This window comes from Gallinula chloropus (genome assembly GCF_964237585.1).
Source record: "Gallinula chloropus genome assembly, chromosome: 1".
Lineage (NCBI taxonomy): Eukaryota > Metazoa > Chordata > Aves > Gruiformes > Rallidae > Gallinula > Gallinula chloropus.
The window spans coordinates 65,333,465-65,350,991 of NC_140085.1; the positions used below are offsets into that span (position 1 = coordinate 65,333,465).

The 17,527-nt window shown below is 40.1% G+C and overlaps 1 protein-coding gene across 1 annotated transcript in view; it reads left to right on the top strand.

Annotated features, from left to right (window-relative positions):
• The window catches only part of PRMT8 (protein arginine methyltransferase 8), a gene marked incomplete at its 3' end in the record, with an annotated part of 67,532 nt that overhangs the window by 33,863 nt on the left and 16,142 nt on the right, over positions 1-17,527 (top strand). Inside the window, exons 2-4 of the mRNA XM_084268782.1 lie at positions 5,192-5,377; positions 8,938-9,093; positions 14,929-14,992. Coding sequence (XP_084124908.1) covers positions 5,192-5,377; positions 8,938-9,093; positions 14,929-14,992 — 406 coding nt within the window. The remainder of the gene's footprint in view (positions 1-5,191; positions 5,378-8,937; positions 9,094-14,928; positions 14,993-17,527) is intronic.

Sequence of the window (17,527 nt, forward strand, 5' to 3'; positions counted from 1 at the left end):
TTCTGCAGCAGGAAGAAGTGACTACCTATCAGGTGATTATCTCTTGCATGTTAAAGATGTAGATTATGAAATTTAGGCTTAGCCTTATGTGCTAGACATATTCTATTCTAGTAGTTCTGACACAGAGAGCTATCTAACCCAACAAATAAGTACAATCAACATTTCAATAATGTTTTATAAACATTTCTTTAGTTAAAAGAATAATAAAACCATTTCTTTTTTTTTTTTTCTTTTTCTAAGAAGAGAATGCTGAACTTGAATCATATTAAACCATAATGGTATTTTCCTAATGAAAGGCTGGGCATTTCCAGACAGAAAATTCTGTTAAAACTCTTCAGTGCCATACGAATGTCATAAATAGCTACCAACTTGTCAAGGAGAAAACACTGCAGCTTGAACAACAGTTTCAGAAGGATTGGAATTTTAACCTCCAGCCCTGTGTATCCATAGTAATATCAAGAAATGAACACTGACATTCAAGTTTTATTTTTACTCTGCATACCTCAGCTTTTGTCACAAACCTCCTAAAAATGAGTTGTGCATATTTCACCATCTTGCCTGTCTGTAGGCAGAGGATATTTCTGACAGGCTCAAATTTTCAAAATAGGCTATGATTTTGGAATATCCAGTTCTCTTTTGTGTTGTGGGAATGACAGATCTAGATAGCCATGTTGACTTAGGGCCAGTTTTCAAGAAAGAAGTGCAGCAGTTTCCATTGATGCATGTGTGCAACTGCACATACCTGAATCTGTCCCTGAAGTGACTGTATGTGTTTTAGAAATGTATATCAGTATGTTCAAATGTAAGATTTTTGTGAAATGAATGAGGGTTATGAATCCTGCCTTTTGGAAGAATTCAGAGCCTTTAAAAAGTGCTCCTGTGCTGATACTTTTGATGCCTCTGCAATCTACCAACCTTGTCCACAAAGAAAAAGGAAATAAACTCCTTTTTTTAAAATTATTTTTAAAAGTAGGAAAATATTTCCCTCGTTCCCTTTAAGTGTTGAAATGGTACAGAGCAGCAGGACCTAAGTCCCATAGCAATGACAGGAAAAGATTGCTTCTCAGATCCTTCAGACTCCATCTTCAGTAGCAAATGAGCAAATGAGAGATGGAGAAATAGGAAGCTGCGTGTTTAGCACAGTGATGAGCAGCAGCTGCTTGCATTCTTGCGAGCTTCATCTGCATTAGCAGTGGCCAGTGTTCTGGAACTGTGTGCAGCTAGCTGGAATCCATGCGTGTAATAAACATGATTTATTCCAATAGAATTTGTTAGATTCTTTTTGTTGATGTGAGGTTTGCCCCTAGCCCAGATGCTTTCCCTTGTCAGGAGTTATTCAAAAGATTAGTTATTTCTGACAGGAAGGATGTATATGTACCAAGCTTGTAAATCATATTAAGGATTCTTTTATTTTCTAGAAAGAACATAGGAAGCTGTCTTTTCTTCATAGCTTTTCTCTTGGAGGCATGTTTTCTCCTAGAGCAGCTATAGTGTATCTCTAAAAATTTAGGGGTTTCTAGTTTAGCAAGCACAGAGCTGTACAACTAAAGACTTTATTGTTTTTGATAGGAATAATAGCTTACACTACCATATGTTTTCCCAGGTTATTTGTTGTCACAGGATATGAGTTACTCTGGACTGAAATTGTTCACAGTATATATAGCAAATCTATGACAGAAGGATTTCCTGAGCCCCACTCACAAAATTATTCTTGTTATTTTGACCTTGGCTTGGCCTTTCAGATTAATGGTGCTGCAGGCAGAAACTACAGCAATGGATATTACAGGTGCTGCATAATTTACATAACTTTAATTTGAAATGTATGTGTTGTGTTAATATTCCTAAACCAGAAATGAAGCAGATGATTTAAGGTCTCTGTGACAGAGTGCTGCCATCCTATCAGGTTTCCTGTTACCCCTTCTATGATACCCGTATCACAGGATGAACAGTGCATGACCTAATGGCATTCACAACCTACCATTGTCATGCAACCACCATCAACACATTTCAACACTTAAGATGCTGAGAAGGATAGCTAAGCTTGTGCTTCTTCTGTTACATGGGATATGTACTCTCTAGCAGAGGTGTAAATGAATAGTTGAGAGCAGCAAGTCTTCAGGTACTTCATATAAACCTGAAAAGTACTGCCTCAGTAGCTCCAAAAAATTCTTTTTCCACTCCTTGGCTGTAGCAGAATTTTCAGTTATTAATGTTCATTCCTTTACAGCAAGTGAAATCATTCAGACAACTTTCCTAGCCTGAGTTGCTGAATTTAGCTTCATTCTGTATCTTTCGTCAGAGTAAGCCTTATTCTCATGACCCTGTCTGTACAAATTCCATGCAGCCAGGAGCAGAACTGGTGCTGCCTGAGACCCAGACAAAAGATTCACCTTCACAACTGGCCTCTTTTCCTCTAGAAAATTCTATCTATTGTACAGCAAACCACATCTGAATTTGTAGTTTGACATCAGTAGAAATGCTAATACCCCTTTGGTTTCATTTGAAAAAATGGAGAGATCACTCCTCCAGTGGGTAGCTTTTCAGTAATTGCCTATGATGTAATTGCCATACTATCTTATGTCTGGAGACCTTCTTACCTAAGACAGGAACAAAATAAAGAGTTTGGTGACTATTTTATTTACATGTTTTGCTTGTAAAATGATGCGGAGGACAAGACTTAGGAGAAAAATGTAACATCTTACAGAGTTCATATTAAATTAAACAAAATTCTGAATATCTACAGTTTAAGTCTTTGTAATTTAGCAGAAAATACAGAAAAAAACTGGGCAAGGTAACAGCAAAAATTTAATAGTGTGACACCAGTGAAGAAAAATGTTAAAATACAACCTCAAGTATGTAATTAGAAGTATTGGGATTAAATTTGGAAAGGTTGAATATTACATGCAACACCTTGTCAGAGTGAGCTGTCAAGGTGTTCCTTGCAATGAAGAAGAAATTAAATAGTCTCTTCAGAGAAATGACTGCAGATGGACACTTTAAATCTAGACAGGACAAAAATACAAATTCCAGTTGGGACCAGATGTATTCTGGGTGGGAGGTGAACTGAGGCTGTAAAGTCAAAAACATCAGAAACAGAAAAGACACATAAATAAAGCACTTCTGGATCTTAGGCAATGAAAGGTGTTACAGGAACATAAACAACTAGTGTTCATTTTTCACAGATGGACCAAAGAAACCATCAAAAGCTGTTTTAGTTTTTCAAATGAACAAGGGAAAAATGTGTTGTTTTGGTGTTGGGTGTTGGGATTATTTTTATATTGAAGTAAGCTGAAGTAGGCTAATTGATTCTATTCAGAGAGAGTACAAGGGATTGATGTCTTGCAGTGTCAAGCTATAGAAGACAGTGAATTTTATTAAAGGCTCAGGCAAATCTGGTCTCCAGCGGGAGACTAATAGATCTAAAAATAAATGTTAAAAGTACAAGAGGAGGTGACATATTTTAAGTAGGATTGACCTTCTTAATGTATTGAGTTTTTGACCTATAATTTGCTGGTGACCATGTGCATGTAAAGCTGTAGCATCTTACTCATTCTTTCTCAGTTTTCAGTATTTTACTTCATATTAAGGATGAAAGATGTAAAGGTCTCATGTATGTGAAACATTCTATCTTCTTAGATGCTACAGGCATCACATTTGAGTCAAGGTGGGGTGAGCATGTTGGATTTATTGGAATTTTGGTTTTGGAGAGGCAAAATGCCAGGAAAAAATGAAGTGCAGTAGGACACAGAGTGTTAGTAACACATAACCTCTGTATCTCCCAACAACAGGAAACTAAATTAAGGGATCCTATACCCACACAGCTCCCTACAGTGACTTGCTGAGAGCCTTTCAGGTAGAGTCAGGGACTTTCAGATATTTTGAACATCCTCAGACCTACTTTATCAATACACCCAGATACATTACCTGACAATAAAGAATCAGTTGTGAATCCTGTCCTTCTTGTTGGTAACATTGTGTTCAAAACCCTTTGATTATAGAATCGTAGAATATCCTGAGTTGGAAGGAACGTGTAAGGATCATCAAGTCCAACTCCTGGCTCCACACAGGGCCAGCCAAGTCAGAGCATGGCAGCAAATGCATTGTCCAGGCACTTCTTGAACTCAGCCAAGCTTGGTGTTGTGACCACTTCCCTGGGGAGCCTCTGCCTCTGCTCAACCACCCCCTCAGGAAAGAACCTCTTAATAATATCCAACCTAAACCTCCCCTCTTGCAGCTTCATGTCCTTCCCTTGGGTTCTATTACTGGTCACCAAAGAGAGGAGATGAGCACCTGCCCCTTCACTACCTCTTGTCAGGAAACCATAGATTGCAATGATATCTCCCCTCAGACTGCATTGCACCAGTCTGAATAAACCAAGGGACTTCAGTCTCTCCTCATAAAACTTCCCCTCCAGACCCTTCACCATCCTCATTGCCCTCCTCTGGGCACTCTTTTATGTCCTTCTTGTACTGTGGCGCCCAAAACTGCACACAGTACTCAAGGGGAGGCTGCACCAGTGCAGTGTAGAGCGGGAGAATCCCCTCCCTAGACTGGCTGGCAATGCCATGCTTGATGCATCCCAGGATACGGTTGGCCCTCCTGGCTGCCTGGGCACACTGCTGGCTCATGGTTAACTTGCTGGTTACCAAGACCCCCAAATCCCTCTCAGCATGGCTGTTCTCTAGTGTCTGATCCCCCAGTCTGGATGTGCAGCCAGGGTTGCCTCTTCCCAGGTGCTGAATCTGGCACTTGCCCTTCTTAAACTTCATGCAGTTGGTGATTAAGCTCTTCTTTGCAGGGTAATACCTAGTATAACTTACTGCTCACAGGGTTGTGGCAGTTTGACAGGAAAAAAAAATGACTGAAGGAGAAAGCTTATTCTTAACTGTCTCAAACTGTCAATGTTTGGAGTCACCCACTTCAGCTAACACCAATAATTAGCCATTACTTTCCCTTGATGTAGTTATCCTCAGCAGAACATCAAGGAAAAAGCTGTTAAGGACATTTTCCAAGACAGTTTGAGTAAGTTAAAGAGCCAGGAACAGAAGGCAGCCTAGATTTCACTTATGGTACCCCAGGTGTCCTTGGTCTTAAAATCTCTTGGCTAGTTGCAATGATATCACTATGTTATACACAGAGAGAAATGCTTTCTTTTATTGATGCCTCTTAACTATATTACATGTTCTCCTAGGCTTGCCCCATGCCACCCCAGCCTCCTCAGCCTACTGTTGTTCCAAAGCCTGTTCAGTCTGTCATACATGTCCCATTGCAACCAAGCTGCCCGGGCCGAGGTAAGATGGCAAAGCTCATCAATCCAGAAGAGATGACATCCAGGGATTATTACTTTGATTCATATGCTCACTTTGGCATTCATGAGGTAAGATTTACTTTTGTTTCAGCAAATATAATAATAGTGATAATAATAATGATTTTTTTAATTTATTTATTGGTTATCTCTCTCTCCCTCACTTGCCCATGATTGATTGTATTGCATTGCCTTTCCTCAGAAGATTTTATAATCTGGTTAAGGCCAAAGATATTACCCGCTCTCTAGAGACCTGTATTCAAAACCTGTCCCACTTAGGTCTTTAGGTGTGAAAGTCATCCACAGAGCTTATATTATCTATCCATAAAGCAGTGATATTCCGTTTGAGTATACCAATTTACTGCATTTATAAGGGTTGCAAACTAACCCAACCACAAACCTCGTTGCTAAGTTAGGTCTTTTGTTCTTTCCATATTTGAGCACAGATGCTAACAGAACAGCTTCTAAAGTGACATGGGAAGCCAAGTAATTTCTTGACTCCTGGCATGTTACTTGCATACACAGTCTGCATTAATGACAACATATAGCCTAATAGTCTTCAGTAAACATACTGCTGGAAAGAATTCAAAATAAACAGTGGACCTTATTTACCATCAAAAAGTTGACTGTAGAGCAATTCTAAATCACTGAAGAGGATGGGATCTAAAAATCTAGGACACATAGGGGCCAACAGTATGAAATCAGTGGTACTTCTCACAAACCACGTAACAAACATTATCTATTTCCATTACTGTAGTAATTGTAGGGTGTATGCTAAAAGAGAAGAGTTCTATCTGCCAACTGCATCTTGCCAATGTAGCATTCAGAAATTCCAAGAGTGGAGGAAGACAAAGGAACAATTGAGTGGGAAGGAGATGGGAGAGAAATACTGAAGACACAGCAGAGATCTCAAATCAGATTGAGCTCATGGTAGAAGGATGCAGCTGTGAGGATCTCAAGAAGTGCAGGGGGTACCTGGGACCTTTTCCTGGGGCTGGGAACTGGGAGGTTGCCTCCTTGCCTGCAGAAGATGTGCACTGGTACAGTAACTGTGTCAACAAGAAAGGGAGCTGCTAGAGGAGGTTGTCAAACTTTGCAGCTTCAGGGACATGAGGAAGAAACTGTCCTGAAGGTACAAGAGCCTAAATCCTCAACTGTACTGAAAAGAGGGGAGTCAGAGCCTGTATTTATCAGGTTTGGAAGTGAGTCTCCTCTGATGGTGAAGGCTGGAAACTTGTGACTTCTGTCAACAGGAGGAAAGCTTTTGATCCACCTGCAGATCTTTAGCTACAGAATAGTTTTGGTGCCTTCATTGTAGATGAGGGACAGGAACTTCTGTCCAGTGAAGCATCAGAACCTATTGGCCCTGAGCCACACAGAAGCACTGGGAGGAAATGGGAAGTGAAAGTAGTGGAAGGCTCTTTCCTGCAGGGGACAGAGGGCGCAAGGGCCCTCACCTGCTGTTTAGACATTTAGATCTGAGACATTGCACAGAGGCTGCTGACATTTGTCCAGCCTTTAGTTCAGCCTTGATTACTACTGCTGCTGTTCCACATGAGCACCAATGAGACCTGGAGTATATAAAGTGTGACTACACTGCTCTTGGGATGATAATCAACAGCAACGTGTGCCACCTTGTTTTTTGCCATCAATTCTAACAGTGCAAATAAAGCCTTGAGAAGTGCTCCTAGAGGTCCACAACTGGTTGTACAGCTGGTATCAATGACAAATGTTCAGCTTTTATGTCTACAGGACCTGCTTTAAGGATTGAAGACTGTTAGGAAGAGATGGAACCCACTTGACAAACCAGGCCAAAAGCACCTTTGCCAACAGGTTGGCAAACGCAGTGAGGATACCTTTAAGCTAAGAATGATCGGGGAAAGATATGATGACCCACGGTCACATGGGGAAGTGGTGGACCAAGTTGGTAGGCAAAAGATGCAGGGTGATGTGGACAAGACCTCATAGTAAACAAAGCAGAAGAGGCCCACCCAAAGTGTAAGCGCACATAAAAGGAGATACCAAGAGGTAGTTTTATGGGGGAAGGTCTCATACCTTTTCTGGAAAATCAACATGAAATATAGGCTCTCTGAAGTTCCTGTGCACTAATACATGCAGCCCAGGAAATGAACAGGAGGAATTAGAGGTCAATGTGCAGTTGCATGGCTAGTATCACAGGGATCACAGAGATGCTCACACAACTGGAATGCCACAATAACTGGATACAGCTGGATACAGACTGAGAAGATGAGAAGGGAGACAGAGCAACTGAATACATGGAACCATATCCACCATGGGACAGGTGATGTTCTAGCTGAGAACTTAAGTCAGGATTAAATGGCAGACCAACATGGTTGACGTGGGTGTCTGCTGCAAACCACCTAAACAGGAAGAAGAAGTAGATGAGGTCTTCTTGAGACAACTGAAAGAAGTCTCGTACAGAACTCTTGATTTATGGTCCGTGGAGACTTTAATCATCCATACATCTGCTGAAGGGCAACAGAGTAGGAAAAAAGCAAACTAGGACATTTGATGATAAATTCCAGGCACAGCTGACCTGAATCAATGAGCAGGGGAGCTTACGTGGTGTTCTGCTTGTCCTGAAAAGAATGAACCAGCTGGAGATGTGGCAGTCAGAACAGGCTTGGCTGCAGTGTCCATGAGATGGTGAAGTTCAGGATCCTGAGAGCATGGATGATGTCTCAGAATCCATGTTATTTGTCCATTCCAATGTGCAGAAAGTCAAGCAGTGATGCAGAATGCAAGCATGAAAGAACAAGAAGCTCCTGAAAAAATTCAAACAAGAGAAGAAGCATACAAGGGCCAGAAGAAGGGTCAGGTGACCCAGAAGTAATTTCAGGGCCGAGGTTAGGAAAGCTAAATTGCATCTGGACATGAGTTTGACAAGGGATAGGAAGGGTAACAAAGCAGGGCTTCTCTAGGTATATTAGCAGCAAAATGAAAACTGGGGGAAAAGGTAGGACTATTTTTAAATAAGGCAAGATATCTGGTGACAAAGGATATGAAAAATTTCTTCTTCAGTTCTGGTTTTACTGTTAAGACTTGCCTTCAGGAAATTTGTGTACTGTTGCTATCAGAGAAGCAAAAAGCTGCACCTAACAATGATAGCTTAGGGAGATAGTGGTCTAGGATAAACATTAATATCTTCTGGAAATTGGTCATATAAATGAGTCAACAGAAGAACAGTCAGTGAGTACCATACAGTATGGTATCTCTTAAGCTCTTAAGTGGTTTATTGAACGATTTCTTTTGTGTTCAGAAAGGAACCTCAGAAAGTCCCTCTGCTGAGGCTCTAGGTTGAGCATGATTTAGGAGAAAAGGAAAGCTTGTATTTATGTATGACTTCTGTCTATATCCAAAGCAATGGTGTGGTTAGATTACATCCTGGTTACAAGTTGCAAGAGTAAAGAAATGTTTAGAGAAATAGAATTTTACAAAGGGCATTGTGCTGCTTCTTAATAATCCAATTCTAAGTAGTTACCATTTTACAGTTGCTTTGATATGTGCACCATGCTTGAAAAACTCTTCAGGCTGTGTGTTAATGATGCTTAATTTAGAAGGGAAGATATTCAGCACTTCAAATAACACAATGTCTTTTTTTTTCGTCACAGGAAATGTTAAAGGATGAAGTGCGCACATTAACCTATAGAAACTCAATGTATCACAATAAACATGTTTTTAAAGATAAGATTGTCCTTGATGTTGGAAGTGGCACAGGAATCCTCTCCATGTTTGCTGCCAAGGCAGGAGCCAAGAAGGTATATGGGGTAAGAAGGCTTTCTCTCATATTTTGAGTTTGTCTGTGCATTTTGCCTCAGTATTTGGCTTTGTGATTTAGCTTTTCTTACTTGTCTTGGTTTGAAATTATTCTCTCTATGCTCTTGTGAGGTTTGATTTACAATTACTTCAGTGGAGTTCTGTTGTTTCCCATACCCTGCAGTAGTGTGCCTCTTCCCCATTGACATATAATGTACTTTCTTGCATGAAATCTGTGTTGATCTGGTACATATGCACATTTCTTCTTAGTTAGAAAAACATGTTAAAGGGACTCAGTCCTACTCAGAGGGGTCAAAGGAATTCTCTTGCTTTTTTAAATTATTCAACTTCTGCAACTTTGTAGTCTTGGAAACAAACTTATTTAATACACTTTCCCCTGCACATTACAACTCAGCAGATCATGCAAGAAAGCATGTGCCTGTTTTCTGTGCCAACAGTAAAGCCTTTTAGAGGCAGAAGGGAATAATTACCTTAAATACATTGAACTTTAGGAGCACAAATGTGCAGTTCTCTGCAGAGAAGTAATTTTATAGAACATAAATTTGCTTGTATATTCAGAATTATTTATACCGACTCTAAAATGACAAATACAATTTCTTTTTGCTTTGGACTTCGGTTTGCCTTGCAGACACAACACAGCATAGAAAAGGGGAGCTAGATCCTATTTCTCTGTGTGTTTGACAAAATTGTTTGCTAAAACTGAGGTGGCTACATCTGTGCATCTGAATGTCACTGAGTATCTGTGTGTCTTTATTAGTGATAATGATACATGAAACACAAGCACTCCTGTTCAATTCTCAGGTTTATATTTTTAAAATCCAATGTCAATTCTGAATGCCTCAATCAAGTATCAGACTAGAACATGGATGAGTAGATAGCTGAAATGAGAAGGTGCTGGCAAAAGTTTTGGAGTTTAAGCATGAGACAATACATAGAATTGGCAGCTGGAATCTGTTTCTTGTAAAACAAGCACACAATTTATTATCTCAAAGCCTCAGAGAGAGTCTTTCAGATAATAAAAACCTGTAGCCTTCTCTGGTGCAGGAATGCAGGTCTCAAACAAGGATGTTGCAGTGCTGTAAAAGTAAAGCATATGCAAAATGATAATGCTGTGCTCCCACCTTCCTCTCTCCCATATCCCTAGCCATATGGTATGGTCTTCCTCCCTCCCTTGTGCTGGCACTGGTGCTTATCTGATTCTACAGTGAGCCAGTTCACTGGCAGAAAATTCACCCACTGAAAGAAAAGTAAACACTTTTCCACAGATTTGATGTTGTTGTGTTGTTGTGTTTTGTTGCTTTTCTTTTTTTTTTCTTTTTTTTTTTTTCATTTAGGCTTCTTTACAGTTCATGCTATTCATCCAGCATTTATAAAGCCTGGTGTGACAAAAGCATCAGCTCACCCATGGACTGTTCAGCACTGAAGCTGGGAAGTGTGCTATCCAGGAAACATTGCTCTCAAAGGAGCTCACTTAGGTGTGAAACTCCTCTATTATACCCTAAGAGTTTCACCCTTCTTATCACGTGAGCTACCTCACCATGAACCCTGTCACACAGCAAGTTGCAGGGCTGTATTTGGGTTAGAAAAGCAGGTATTTCAGAGATCTGTAGTGGCAATCTTACAGCCAAATTCAGACTTCATGGTCCTGTTGACAAAGAATACCAATAGAAACTGAGTGCTCCTTTTAAAAAGCAAATATTTGCTATGAGTTATTATATAGAGCTGAGATGTTCCAGTTTCTTCTCTACAGTTAGATGTGATTTTTTTAAATAGCATGATGTGGGAACTGTTGACAAATGCTGAGTGTTGTTTATGCAGAGCGTTGGTTTTCTGACTACAGTGCCACTGAAATCACTTTCCTCTTTCCCACTCTTTCTCTTCTTGGGGTTCAAATTCATCCACGACTTTGTCTGATTCTTCTCATCCCCTCTTACTCACTGTTGGAATGTATTCCTTGCCACTGCCCAAATACTCTCTGGGTCTTCAAGAGCTGTAAATGGTAGAATCACCGATTCATAGAAAGATTTAGTTTAAGAGACGTTGACATGTTAAACAGGTAAAGGAATCAGGTAGGAAATAAATCTCCTCACATTCCAGCCTGTCCTTGGATATGAGAGGGGCTGGGGTTTGGCCAGAAGTCTGAGCAAGTGCCAATTCTGCAGTGTAAGTCCAGTCATGTTCAGTACTGAACTGTCACAGTTGTAGAAGCAGCACTCAGTGTAGTCACATCCGATGAACTATCATGGCCAGACTCAGGTGGTTTGGTCGTGTTCAGCTAGGAGCTGCTGCAGCTGGATTAATGAATGGTGCCGTTTATTGGGATTAGGAAGTGCAGATTCTTTGGGCTGCCAGAATGATCCACTGTCTACGAAAGCAGCTGCAACTAACATAGCAACATAAGACAGCATAAAGTTTCATATAAAGCAACAGAAAGCTATTAGAGCAATATAGCAACATAAATAACTCTATGTAGAGGTTTCTGAGTTTCCCGGAATAGCTAAGTGTTCAGATCTCACCCAGGGTATCCCTGTGCAGGAGGAAGGGAAGATCAGTCCACTGACTGGTCCCAGAAGTCAGTGATGGTTTGTGGTGGTATCTCCTTGACTTCTGATGGTGTCTTCCCCAACCTGCTTCTGGTTTTGGGCTCCTTTTATACTATTTTTTACCTATCAGGTGGAGCTTGAGTGACTCTAGTCATGCATATCTTTGTTGTGATTGTTGTAAATTTTCCTCACTTTGTGTTTAAAGGTATAGGCTGACAGAAATTCAGAGCACATGCTCAGTGGGGGGTTGTCATACCTTGGAGGCTGGTAGCTTTTGGGATGGATGTGTGTTTTTGCATTATAATGATATTATAATGAGCAAAAGTTGACCTGAAGAACATGATCTGGTCAGGAAAATGATGAATTGCTAGTTCAGTTCTGGTTCAGTTCTCACTAAGGGCAAAACCAGTTCAGTGTCTCAGTACCATAGTACACCAGGTCCCCATAGATCACAGAGGCTATTCACAGCATCTCCACAATGCTCTACCCTCCATGAACTGTTCTCTTAGTGTTAGTACATCAAGCTCCCCTGATGTTGCCAACCTCCAAGATCACCTTGGAACTTACTTCTAAAAGGAGTTTTGGCATCTCAGCAGCTTTTCACCCTGGAAGTTTCTTGAATCTTTTCTTAAAGTGTGAACATAAGTTTTAATAAGTCACCTCCAGTAATTATTCCACAGACCTCTGGAAGTATTTATTCCAACCTCCAGCTCAAAGCAAACTTAAGTTTAAAGCTATATCAAGTTGATTAAGGCCTTGTCCAGTCAATTTTGAATAATAATAATCAGCAGGATTGCTGAAGCTCATGATTACTACCTTTTGTCCAGATACTGTGCGCTTCAGAGAACAGTTTCTGTTTGTTTTCTCTGCACATCCTTTTTGGGTAGTTGAAGGTAGCTGTCGGATTGTGGAAGTCACTTCTACAAGCTGAACAGGCCCAGTCGCCTTGGGTTATTTTCTTTCTTTGGGTACTCTGACCCCTAACCATCATGGGAGGATAACAGTAGATTGTGCATTGGTGTTCATCTAACTCGGCAGCTGCTCTAAGAATATAGAGATGGGATTGGCATGTGGTTTCTGGTGTTTGAGAGTGGTGAGTGAAGGACAGGATAGTACATTCAGTTACCCCTTGAAACCTTGGTTCATCTGCTTCCTTTCATCATACAAAATTCAGGAGAATCACTGAAGTAGAACTGTCTGAATTCTATGGTATTTTCACACAAACAAGACAGTGTAGGTAAGAAGGAGTTAACGGACACATAAAATGAATGCACGTGTCACGATTCACAACCTAGACAAGACTTAATTTGGCAGAGGTTAAACCTCCTTGCATTCCAACCGAACCTCAGATCACTCTGGGTGGTCACAAGGGGCAAAGATTTAAACTAAAAGAGGGTAGATACAGATTGAATATAATAAAGAAATTCTTTATGTTGAGGATGGTGAGACCCTAGAACAGGTTGCCCAGAGAGTCTGTGGATGCCCCATCATTGGAAGTATTTAAGGTCAGGTTGGATGGGGCCTTGAGCAATCAGATGTAGTGAAAGATGGCCCTGCCCATAGCAGAGAGGCTTGACCAAATGATATTTGAAGGTCCATTCCAACCCAAACCATTCTATGATTCTATGACTGTAAACTGAGGTACAGCAGATTTTATTGGAACAGTTTTTGTAAAATCCAAATGCTTTGCAAATTTGGACAGATTTGAGCAAATCACTAACTGAAAGAAAACTGGGGAAAAACCTCAAAACACATTTTTTCCCCTATTTCTTCACCTACAGAATTCAGTATTTTCTTTTTCAGAAATGAGTTCCTCTTTAAATTATATCTGTCACTCATGGGCTTGGCCTTGGTCTTTCAGACAGATGGTATTTACTCTGTCAGGCCCAGGGGAAGCTAGCTGCTTCTTGCAGAAGTCCCCCTGCAGCACTTCCCACCCACCCACCCCCACCCACCACCAAAGCCTTACCACGCAAACCCAAAACAGTATGTTACAGTGGCTGTAATTATAGACCAGTCATATAGTAAGGGAAGAAGAAGCTGGATGGAGAAAAAGGACCTCCATGGTCTCTCCATGGGATTTCTGGACTGGCACTCTTGTGTTCCTTCCTACATGCCAGCTTTGGTTTATGTTCAGGCCATTGAGACAGACGTGTTGAGGAGTATTTTACATCCTCAGGCAAACTACAATAGAACTAATGCTTATGTTCCCACAGAGACAGGGATTGATATTATGACTGCTATTATGTTTAGCTGTTTTGTGGGCTATATAAAACGAATAAGGGATTTGTGTCTCTTTCCTTCCACTGTGCTGCCATCTGTGAGGTCAAGCACAGTTTGGCTTTTAGAGGTTAAATGGAATTCACTGGACGTATAAAATACCCCAGTAAGGATAATATAATAATATTTGACATACTCATAGAGAGACGAGGATTATACAAAGTATTACTGGCAGCTTAATGTCAAATTTGGAAGAGGTAAATTAGGAACTTACTAGGCAGCTACCAGTAACTTTGGCCCTCTTGATTTTAAACGGACACAAAATCCAGAGACATGCATGGAATGCAGTGTTTCTCTAAAAGTTATCAAAGGTCATTGCAAACGTGGGCTTTTACTCTAGAACTCAGATTTTAGCAAATTTAAGGGTAAATCTAAAACTAGAAAGTACTTTGTAACTCCTTTCCTAGTGAAACACAGAACTGGTCATGAGAAGAGACATGCAGATCTAGATGTTTGTGTAAATGCAATAATTTCAGCCATTTCTCACGTGCAAACTGTTTGTATTCTTTTTTGGTAGCATGCATTTTGAAAGATGATAGATTTTTCAAAATTGCTTCTTGACACAATTATTGGCATAGTTTGAATTTTAACATTATTCACACACTTTGAATGTATTTTGTTTTAAAATACATAAGGAAATACACCACCATGTTAATTCATTCTCTTCAGCACATTTTTTGGGAGGAGGAAGTAGCGGGAATAAAATAAATAATATTACTAAATTATGTAATTTTGTAGTTACGACCTATTTTTTCCACATTTCATCAGTCTCAAAAACAATCTTTTCTATGTGAGCCAGTTCAACTCAAACACGGACTGCAGTTTAAATATTAAGAGATCATTGATCATGGTCCTGCTCACACAGGTTTGATTTACTCTTTATCAGTGGTTACTTGCTCTATAGAGTCTTTCTGCCTTCAGTAGATTTTACTTTTATTCATATAGCTGAGATCTCTAACACGTAATTACTCTTCCTCTTGCTTTTCTTCTCTTTTTTCCTAGATTGAATGCTCAAGTATATCTGACTACTCAGAAAAAATTATCAAGGCCAACCACTTGGACAACAGTAAGGCAATTATAAAAATAATTTATTCAGAAGAAAGACAACATAACTGTTTCACTTTTTCTGATTAATTTATGTTGTTTGATTTATACGTAAAAGGTAGTTTTGCATAATTTTCTTATGTAAATACAAAACTAGACACCTCATCCTAGGAACTATGACAGTTCCTCGTGGGAGAAATTACATCTACTTTTACTTCTAGGGTCACAACCAACAGAAGCAAATAGGACTCATCAGTGGGCGGTTTAATTTAGCAAAGCATTGTAGAAAACCTTTTTTTCCTTGAAAGGAAAACTCACAAAATTTTACAGGGATGTGGAAACACTGAAATTAAATACTAAAAATAACCCCGCCTACTGTAAACTCTTAAAAAAAAATTAGAGAGAAACCTCTAATTCATGTCTTCAGTCCTCGCCCCAACCACCACACACAAGATACCTCTGCAACAACCTAAAAAAGCAGGGTATTTTTAACTGAGGCTGTGAGGCATTTCTTCTTTAAAGGTATCCTTGTGATCCTTTGCCTTTGCAGCAGAGCAGCATAGGTCGTAGCTGGCTAGACTGCATCCTTTGCCCCTGCTTTGGCTGTGTCTGCGCTGGCGTGCATGTCCAGGGTTTCTGTTCTGGTTGAGGCCTGCTCTGATTTCTTTGCTGTCACTGGCAGCTTCTGACTGACGTGGAGGTGTTCAGCAGGAGAATTTACTGTGCCCCGGTGCTGCAGTGTGAAAGAAACAGCCATGGCACAGGGTGGTAAGAGTCTGTGCAACTTTTGGTTCAGAAAAGGAAAGGGTCAAAGGACCAGAAAATACTCTCCTCCATGGCAAGGATGAAGGCACTCTGGTGCAGAGACCTTGTACTCCCAGCGTGATTTCTCATCAAATAGCTACAGAAACGGCACACCATAAATCAATTCATGTATGGATTTCTAGCAGCTGGGATTGTGTGTGAAGGGACCATTGTCAGGATAAAAAAGAAAAATGCTCCAGAGGTTACAGAAGGTGTTTATCTGTGCTTCTTCCACCTGTTTCTCCAATGAGCAAGTCCCCAGAGAAACTGCCAGAAGGAGAGACATGTCTCTTTTAGCAGGAGACTTGCCCAGGCAGGTTCATTAGTCTGTCCAACTGCAGTTTGGTCACCAGTATAAAAAAATGATACAACTGAACTAAACATACCCACTTACACACTTTACGCTGACTCATGTGCACTTTTATTTGAATGCAACCAGATACTGAGCCAAAGGATCTTGTTGCTCATGGAAATCATTCTTCCCCCCACCGCCCAATTGTTTTGAGAATTGCAGAGTCAGCAAAAGGGGCTGAGCCAAGAGAAAAGGCACTGTTTCCCAAGCAGATACAATACAGCTGGGGACAGCACAATCTGTTCCCCCCGATGCCTTATGAAGGTGTTTCTTCACAGTGAAGGGAGGTGAGAGGAACTTGCGCTGCTGCTGCTGCTCTAGGTATAAACAGAGGGCTTCAAAATCTGCAGGTGTGTCACTCTGACAGCTGTCAACGGTACTAAAATTCATTCCAGAAGATTGTGGCAGTGGAAATTCTTGGGAGAAAAGAGAACTAGACAACTCGTGATTGGAGCTTAGAGACACAAAGTCTTCTGTATAACAGATGAACTACTGAGCTACTAACTGAAAGGAAGGAGTTTAAAGGACAGAAGGAGAAGCGAAACTCTGCTCTTTTCCTATCAGGTTGCTCTTACCAGTTGATAGTTGGTGTTATCAGTCTGAATCAGTGTTCTCTACTGCTTAGGGGGACAGTCTGGATTAAAAATTTGCTATGCAAATAAACTGAATGCATCTGGTTAGAGTAATGCCAGTACTGGATGTATTTTGGAAAGACAAAACCTCATTTTCCCTGAACTGAGTTCTAAAATCACTCAACCCACACTTTCATTCTTGAACAGCTAACCTAGTTCTAGATAAATGAAATTACCTTTATCTTCTTCAAACTGAATGTTAAACACTTTCATCAATAAAAATTACTGTCATTAAAAATTGCCATTTATTACAAGTAATACAGTAAACTTATCAATTAATAACGAAAAGAAAAATGTTCTCTAATCCCTTTATTCCTGAATTTCAAGTGCATCAGTTACCTTGTCAAGGAGGAATTCAGAACCACGAGACTTTCCCCACTGCAACAATCAGTATAAATAGCACTCCAACACAAGCTGAAAATTATTTGTCTAAAGAATTCGGAGTACATTTGTAAACAGGAAATAGATTTTGAAATGCAAGAATGATTACTGAATTGTGTAGTGATCCTAAAGTGAAAGTATTTCTAACAGCAACTAAATATGGACCGGAATTTATTTTCACTTTAAGCAAAATATCTGTTCAAGTATCAGCCGGTTCTATTAATTGCTTGTCGATCTGCAGTGAATGCCCAGATTCCTGTAAGTAGTATACAGTATTGACAGTAATTTTATATGCTCTCTTGTAATAGTGTCTCTGAAGATCTGCTGTTCTACTACATAAAACATCAAGTAACCTTTTTAATTTCCTTGAAAATAGTTTGGTGACAAA